The following is a 9,760-nucleotide window of genomic DNA, read 5'->3' on the forward strand; positions in this document are numbered from 1 at the left end:
TTGGAAAGTGTTTCTAGATGATCTGGCTACCCATGCCTATTTTTTTTTTAGCCAGATATGGCGTATATATAAGTATGTGTTCGATTTTCCTGTGATTGCCATTTTTTCGTTTTTTCCCATTTCCTTCAAAATTACTACGTACTAAGGAACTATCACAGAGTAATATTTCATTTATATGTTTATTTGTCGGAAAATGTGCCTTGATGGTTTGCCTAGCACGTGGCTGAAATTTTTTTTTTCTGAAATGCCGTATATTAGAATGGCCATTTTTCCACGATTGCCCCTTTTTATTTGTTTTGCATTTTTTTTGCTTAGTCATGTTACCGTAAGGAATTGGCAAGTAGTGTCGCAAAACTTATAATTTTATAGTGTTGGAAAGTGTTTCTAGATGATCTGGCTACCCATGCCTATCTTCTTTTTTTAGCCAGATATGGCGTATATATAGGTATGTGTTCGATTTTCCTGTGATTGCCATTTTTTCGTTTTTTCCCATTTCTTTCAAAATTACTACGTACTAAGGAACTATCACAGAGTAATTATTCATTTGGATGTTTATTTGTCGGAAAATGTGCCTTGATGGTTTGCCTAGCACGTGGCTGAATTTTTTTTTTCTGAAATGCCGTATATTAGAATGTTAGCCATTTTTCCGCGAGTGCCCCTTTTTATTTGTTTTGCATTTTTTTGCTTACTCATGTTACCGTAAGGAATTGGCAAGTAGTGTCGCAAAACTTATACTTTTATAGTGTTGGAAAGTGTTTCTAGATGATCTGGCTACCCATGCCTATCTTTTTTTTAGCCAGATATGGCGTATATATAGGTATGTGTTCGATTTTCCGGTGATTGCCATTTTTTCGTTTTTTCCCAATTCTTTCAAAATTACTACGTACTAAGGAACTATCACAGAGTAATGATTCCTCTAGATGTTTATTTGTCGGAAAATTTTGTTTACTTTTTTTTTGATTGAATATCATCAAATTTTTTTAGCTAAAATATTATATTGTTTTACATTTTTTTTTTTCGATTTTATTTCCCTTCAAAAAAATTTTTTTGGGTCAGAATTTTAATTTTATAGTCGTAAAATAATCGACAATTATCCAGCAACCCACCATACAATTTTTATGCATATCCGAAAATAATTAGATTAGTAAATAACACCTTGAAATTGACATACCCTTCCTACATTTCAAGTGGCAGATTAGGGAGTCTGAGTCAGTGTGGTTGGCGGCCATTTTGTGGACATATCCGAAGCGTAAGCTGCCCTATCTATATATATTCTTGTTCCCTATAGAATTTGTGATATTTTGGTATATTTTTACCTGCATAAATATCATATTATATATTAAATATATGTATTTTTTTACGAAATTTCTAAGTACTCAAAAAATTACCTTTAGATATGGCCCCTGATATAAATGTAATTTACAAAATAATGAAGATTTTTTTACATATTTCTATTTTAGGATAACATATGTTTATTCCCTAAAAAAATTAGCCCCTTCCTATTTCATTTGGGTACCCAAAAAAATTCATGAAATTTGGACAAATTTTTTTGGCCAAAAAAAGTTACCCTTTTTTTCTCATTTCAGATCTTCACCTCCATGGGTCTGACTTCATCCAAAATACATCAAGATGTGTCCTAAACATTCAAGAATCAATTCCTAAAAGGATTTGTGTATATATGTATAAACTTTTTTTTTTATGAATTTTTATGTCAGGTCTTTTTTTTCTACTTAATTTTTTAAAATATTTATAATAAATAGTTTTTTCTGCAGATGAGTAGTATTTATCTTTACAGTTGTTTTAAGCATTCATTGAAGTTTTTTTTTGGCAAAAGAAAAAAGGAGGTTACTGCAAAAACTGATTTTTCAAGAATTTTTTTTGGCGTCGGGGTCGTTCGCGTCCGAGTATACCCTTAAAGGGGTGTCCGAGGAGCGTACCTATCCAGGGTTAAACAGGGATACGAGAGAGTTCTGTAAGAATTACTGGTGATCGAAATAATTCTCTCTTTAGAAAAATAACTATATTCTATAAGAAATGACAACACTTTGAAAGAATTTACACCAAAAATAAATCACTTGAAATATTAAATCTGAACAAAACCTTAGACTAGGACCAGAAAATATTGCACTCTGAAAATTTCATAATCACTTGACTCAAAATATTAAATCTGAACAAAACCTTAGACTTAGACAAGAAAATAATACTTAAGAAAATTATACAACCACTTGTTTCACTGAAAATCAAATTTTACACAAATATTTAATTCTAGATAATTAATGAAAATAATCAACCTTTCACACTCTTATGATTCAACTCTCATTGAAATTTACATACAAGTAACTGATAAACTTATGCATTTTTAGCTCACACAAAGTTTTAACCAGATAGCAATGCAAGTACATTTCACATTTTCACATAAATCTCACAGGGTCATTTACAAAATTTTATATAATACCAGCATGTACAATAACACAATAAATTTGTAATCACCTTAATAGTTTCAGTAACATTTTACCACACTAAACACAATATATGTTGGATATAAACTTATTCACTTTGGAGAGAACACACACTCGAGGTACTTGAAAGAGATGCAAACTTGGCTCTTACAAAGGGACAGGCTGGTTCTCTTCTGCTACTACGCATCCCAGGGGACGCATATATATTGACTTAATTATTCTAGATCCTTCTGAGTCAGAGGGTCTAGAAGCTTGGGGGCCGTGCCTAACGGTGTAACAGTTGCCAAGTGAGTCTGTTGAACAGGGATATCCAACTTCTCTTGCAAGGCAACCCTTTCTCAGTAGCTCCACCCCCCTCCGTTCTCAGAACAATGAAAAAAATATAAAACTAACTCTCAGGTTTTCGAGAATATTCCAAACACGTGGAAAATATAAGAATTGCATAATCTCTCACAAACATGATGCAATACCTCATGAAAACATAAGAAAAATTACACAAGCTGTCATTCATACCTCGTATGGTTCGTTCAGCACATCTAATCGAGATTGCATAAGACTTCGTAACAAAACACATTAAATGAAAAGTTAAATCTTGAAAATAACGTAAATTTACATATACTGACTTGAATAAAAAATACAATGAAATGAACAACGAAAGTCTTATGCAATTTACATACAATTACTTATACCTACATGAGAGGAGCTCACCTTACGAGCTGGCTATACACCTGATTGGTAACGCCTCTGCCTGGTGCTTGCCAGACGGGGGTTCGAGTCCCGCTCAGACTCGTTAGTGGCTTTAAGGTCTGCAACCCTACCATCCTTGTTACCTAAGGTTTGAGGGGTTTGGGAGAGCCTATAAGTCTATCTTCTGAGTCATCAGCAGCCATTGCCTGGCCCTCCCTGGTCCTAGCTTGGATGGAGAGGGGGCTTGGGCAATGATCATATAATATATAGGGTCAGTCTCAAGGGCATTGTCCTGGTTGGTAGGGGAATGTCACTGGCCCTTGCCTCTGCCATTCATGAGCGACCTTTAAACCTTTAAAGTGAAATACATAAACAAAATATTTACTCTACACTACACCAGCTTCGTAACCTTTCTGATTGGGATACCTTGACGTTGTGAAAGAGTGTGTGTATCGCCATGATCGGTAAACCTGCACTAGTCAGGGCCAACATTAATAGTTTGGTTTGCTATGGGTGATCAGACAAAAATTTCCCACCATCACAAATCAGCAGTTGGCTAGTGTGGTGATGAAAATTGGCCAAACCCCAAACATTAATAAGGATATGTATGAGGCTTTTCTACTGCAGTGGATTACAAGTGGTTACATTTGTTGTGTGAGTGTGTATATATATATATATATATATATGTGTGTGTGTGTGTGTGTGTATATATATATATGTGTGTGTGTGCGTATGTATATCTATATATATATACATATATATATATGTATATATATATGAATTTATATATAAATACATACATATACATATATACAGTATATATACATACATATATATATATATATATATATAAATATATAAATATATATACATATATAAATACATAGATATATATACAAACATATATATATATATATATATATATTCTTTTAAGTTGCTATTTTATTTTCTGCATTTATTTTAATATTTGCAAAATCAGAAAAGTAGTTTATGATATCACTATCCATTGATATATATATATATATATATATATATTATATGTAGGTAATAGCTTCTTTTAAAATTAGAGACAACATATGATATTAAGTTCTTCCATTTGATCAGTAGATCCTATTTCGATTATTCGAGTCACGGGGCTGTGAGACTTTAAGAATCCAAAGGTAGTTAACGTGGGATGCCTAAGCTTATTTTACTCTCATATTTAATAAAAAAAAAAAGGTACGAATTCAAAGGACTTCTTCAAGGCCACCCGGTTGTTTCTGGAGCCTGGATCGACTGCAACAGTGTATGAAACATTCGAGTTAAGAGGTATCGACTCTTATAATCTTCAATTAGTGAAAAACAATGAGAAAGAATTAGCTTCAGGATATCGAAAATTTTGGCAATAAAAATACGCGAAATTTGGTTGACATGAGACGTTTTTTTTTTTCTTCTTCTTCTTTTTCTTTATTGGAAAGAATCATGACAGACTTCAAGGCCAAACTTGCCTCACTGGTGGGAGGATTAAAGTGATTAATAAAAATCTTATGTAGCCTATAGTCATAGTCAATTCCTTATAAACGTAGAGTAACATGTTAGGGCTTCAAAATAAATTTACCCTCCTTTCCAAGCCACATTGACTCCAAGAAAATTGTTTACGGAGGCGGGGGAAATCCAGTGAGAGAGAGAGAGAGAGAGAGAGAGAGAGAGAGAGAGAGAGAGATATGTAAGTGGAAATATAACGTTAGATTTTACAATGACCTTAATGTGTACCTTGTTGGTCTAATCTTTTTCATTAGTGGGACTACTTCAGTGGCAATATTAATCGACAATAGAGCTGATCATCTCAATACAATATAGAAAGGGTATCTTCGAATGAGACGCTGTGAAAGATGATGTATTACAGCCAACTCTTCTTGGTCGGCCGAAAGATGATAGGTTGTACCTTTTTATACACTCAATATTAGTTAGACTATTACGGTTTTTTTTTCGTGTGTGTGTGTGTGTGTGTCTGTGTGTGTGTGATTTGTGGTGATGATAATAACAACAGTTAACTTACCTATAACCAGTCCTGACAATTCGACCTTCGAAACTGTAATTTGATTTTAGTGTCATAAATGATTTTTAAAAAGAGAGCTTTAGGCCTATTTTTTTTTCTTTTTTGTTAAATTACGATTATCATTATTGTCATTAATAACATTAGTGTTTATCTCATCAAACATCCCTAGCTCTTCTAGTGATTCTCATCGTTCTGAAGGGAAATGCTGGGGTGCTGGGTTTCTTTCATGTCGGGTAAAACCCAGCGGTCCGGTTTATGAACTAGTTCTTGCCTTCAGGCCATAGCCTATTTTAAGTCATTACCTCTGTAGGCTATGGATTTCTTGGTTAACTTCATCTCATTGCTGTTTTTTTTTCTTTCTTTTTATTATGTTGTGTTTGGTATCGTATCATCCTCTAATAATAATAATAATAATAATAATAATAATAATAATAATAATAATAAAATAAGTCTGAGTGGATGATCACGTTAGAGCTTGAATTTTAATCTAATCATAAAAATACTTATTAAAGCGAATAAAATGTCTTATGTCTAAAGATTTGAAGTTTTAATTGGAAATTCTGATCTTCCATAGGACTTGATATCGGCTGTGACACGCAGCAGCATATTTTTTTGTTCTTTTTTTTTTAACCGATTGCAAGACCAACACTGGAAACAAACATATCATGAATGAAATGAGTATCTTCTCTCAACAAAGGGTACAGTATTGGGTGTTAAGGATGAGATGTGCTTCAATTTCGTCACGCCACACTGATGCCAAGAACTAGTTTATATAAACCCGTAATAACTGCGGTTCTTTAGAAGTTAGATCAAATTCGGTTATATTTTTCATATTCATTTAAAGTAATTCACTAGTTCCAAGTATTATGCATCAATTTGCATTCAGTGTTCATGAGGCAACACGAGCGAAATTGCGTTTTCATTTAACCATAAATATCCTCTTTTTTAATACTTATTAATAACAGGGTCAGCCGGTCGAGTCATTTTTTTCCATCTATTTCTATTCATTTCATCTTCTTTCCCCAGTTCCACCCCACCCATATCCCATATCGCGCTCGCTCAGATCCACTGAAAGCTGAGAACATGCCATGGATGAAGAGGAGTGTGGGTGGGGCACCAACACTCCTCTTCAGCCATGGCATGTTCTCAGCTTTCTTGATTTGTTCCTTCTCTCCCAGTCCCCTCTTAGACGAGCTTCCATGGCCTTATCTTTACCGGCCACCCCCCCCCCCTCCCCCCCCCCCCCAATTCTTCTTATATCTTATTTCCGTCGTCTTTAGCAGTAATATACCAGAAATCCATTTCGCCATCCTCATCTCGATTCTCTCCAAAGGTTCCTCCTTTTTCCTCGTAAATTTTACCCCAGGTTTCCGTACGAACATGAGAACGGTCTTATAAATGCTCGTTTTGAATCCCAACGATATTTTCTTTCCTAAAAACAACTCCAGTTATTTCTCTCCATTGTTATAATGCTTATTTTTCATTATTTGTCTGACTCCTCAGTACCGCCCTCCTCTGTTGTCAGCAATCCAAGTAGCTTAGCTTAATTCACTGTTCTGTTTTAGCACTGAGATATCTTTCAATTGAGTGTTTACTTTTCATGTCCTTCTCTACAACATTAGGTATGTCTTCCCAATGTTCACTTCCAGTCATTTAACCATATACAATAGGCCTACATATATATATATATATATATATATATAGCCTATATATACATATATATATATATATATATAGCCTATATATATATATATATATATATAATATATATATATATATATATATAAATATATATATATATATATATATATTATACACATACATACATATATATATATATATATATATATATATATATATATATATATACCTAGGAGCACCACCTAATAATGGTGACTCATATAAGAAATCAATCATCGATGGAGGTTCCTGGTTCATAACTACTCACTCAGCAAAACAAGTTTGTGGCCAGTCTTACAAACCTTTCTTTAATTCATGGTTCTACACCTTTTCCACGAGCACCGATTTTGAGAAATTCCCTGTTTATTTGGATTGTTAGGTTTCTGTATCGGGAGTTTAATTTATTTTCACGAGAAAATCATTTATTTCTTTGGAACTAGAACAACATAGAAGTGTAAAATATTCAATGACATTCATTACTGATGAATACGCTTACGCACATTTCATGAATCTGAATTTAATAAGAATGTTTTACTCATAGGACAAAATCATAGATAATGGTATTCTTTAAGCCTAATTTAGCGTAAGGAGGGCAACAAAAATATAAATACTCTATCAAATAATAACTGAATTACCTACGTCATTCTCATTATTTCTTTGAGTAGAAAACAAACCTTTAATTTAAATACAAAAAAAAATAGGGAGAGAAAAACTACAATCAGCAACAATGAATTATATAATAAAAAGTAAATCCCTTAATGTTAGTATGCTGACGTTTACATGGAAATATTGCCTTGTTACACGAACGTTGTATTATATTAAAATTTTGTATTCAAGCACACACATACAATATATATATATATATATATATATATATATATATATATATATATATATATATATATATATATATATATTATAGAGTGGAGTTTCTAAGAGAAAATAGTACCCAAATTATGATATTGCTGAGCTTTCGGAAAGTCTTTAATTTTAGATCATGCGCTTCAATCATATGTCAAATTTAAAGAGAATATCTAAGCTTATGTTTTCATCCTCTTAGGTTCTGGAAAATTATTTTCCAAATGCCCAGCAGTGAACACCTTTATCATAAATCTGGTACGACTTTATTACTGAAATATGTATTATGTACATACAGTATATATGCAATATGTGTGCACATGTGTAAATATGTCTATATACATATGTGTAAATATATGTAGGCTATATACATATGAGTGTGTGTAGGCTATGTGTTTTTGATCCAATTGAAAGAACATTTTGGCAAGAACATACCTCATGATATGGTATTGATGATGAAAAACCGTCGACACTACGTGCTTCTCAAACACAACACGACTGAGTGAAGGTATCCGGTTCACCGTTCACTATAATATACCTACACTTCTGAGGTGCCAGTTTCATATTTGTCAACTATTCGGCATGATTTTTTTTTCTTTCGTTTTTCCTGTATACGACCAGCAGTTTGAGTTTGGTTTTGAGGTCTCATGATTCTGTGTTATCTATATAATAAAAAAATTATAAGTTTGTGTGAATAAGTAAGGCGTGTTTATGACATAAATCAGTTTATAGCTTCCCCCCCTCCAAAAAAAAACGTGACGCCAGTTGCTTTATATATATATATATATATATATATATATATATATATATATATATATATATATATATATATATATATATATATATATATATATATATATATATATATATATATATATACAGATTTGAATATGGGAAATCCAATTGCAAATAAGGATTCTGTAAGAAACAAAAAACAGCCTTTGGGGAAGGCAGGTATTTCTGTATGATATTAGTCACTCAGAGATGACTAATGTAATACAGGTTGAGTAAAGTGTTAGTTACGGGGATTTACTCTAGGAAAATAACTGCGAGTCGTCAGCTCCGCCACACCAGGAAAATCACTGCTTTTTTTTTTCTCTTTCTCTTTTCTTTTCTTTTTTAAATCTTACCCGGAGTGAGAAGAGTTACATTTTAGTGAGGGAGTTAGTAAAAGAAAATTTTAAGCAGGTTTTGTCGCAAGTGCTAAGGGAAATTGATTTATTTTATGATTGTTGCTATTATTGTTATCATCTTGAAACTCCATTTCTATTATAGTTATCAATCAGGTTGTTTTGGGAGAAAATTTGATAGCAATGCTCTTTAGTAGACAAAATCTATAAATTCATATTAGTAGACTTTTGATCGACTTATCATGGGTACCTGAAACACGATTGAAACAAATTATTGACAGGTTCTTCTTTGGATGTACACATATTGCAACTTCATTGGCAGAACACAAACAACATTGTCTAATACTTTTACAATAGGCTATATGTATGGTCATTCTTTAAAGTCTTTTCATGTATCACAGATAAAATGCTGAGAAGTCATGTAACGCGTTAGCTACACGACGGTGACGACCCTTCCTTGGTCTATATTTTTTTATGACAAATATGCATCCATTCCTCAACGCTGCGTGAATACGTCCGCATATATATATATATATATATATATATATATATATATACATATATATATATATATATATATATATATATATATATATATATATATATATATATATTTCTTTACTACAATCTACCAGACCATAACTACTGCCGGCGCTTGATTTTTTTGTTTCCAGCTGTACTGTTGTTCCTAATTCACATTCTTATTATACGCTTTCCTTATACATCTTATTTTAATTTGAAGACAATCTCTGTATGTAAGCTACCGTAATAGTACTATGATGAGGAAAATACAGGTTTCTCTAGAGAGGGGGCGGAGAGGGAGGCCATTGTCTTAGTTCTTTGTTAATAGACTAGAAGCAAAGACGAAGTTGAAGTATACTATACTGTGCAAAATACAACTTAAAGTA

At 32.5% G+C, this 9,760-nt stretch overlaps 1 protein-coding gene across 1 annotated transcript in view; it reads right to left on the minus strand.

Moving 5' to 3' along the window:
* LOC137639999 (phenoloxidase-activating factor 2-like) overlaps positions 1-8,277 on the minus strand; it is a 173,310-nt gene extending 165,033 nt beyond the window's left edge. Inside the window, exon 1 of the mRNA XM_068372340.1 lies at positions 8,158-8,277. Within this exon, the coding sequence (XP_068228441.1) occupies positions 8,158-8,162 (5 nt within the window). The 5' untranslated portion in view covers positions 8,163-8,277. The remainder of the gene's footprint in view (positions 1-8,157) is intronic.
* Between the last annotated feature and the right edge of the window lie 1,483 nt (positions 8,278-9,760).

Source organism: Palaemon carinicauda, chromosome 4 (genome assembly GCF_036898095.1).
Source record: "Palaemon carinicauda isolate YSFRI2023 chromosome 4, ASM3689809v2, whole genome shotgun sequence".
Lineage (NCBI taxonomy): Eukaryota > Metazoa > Arthropoda > Malacostraca > Decapoda > Palaemonidae > Palaemon > Palaemon carinicauda.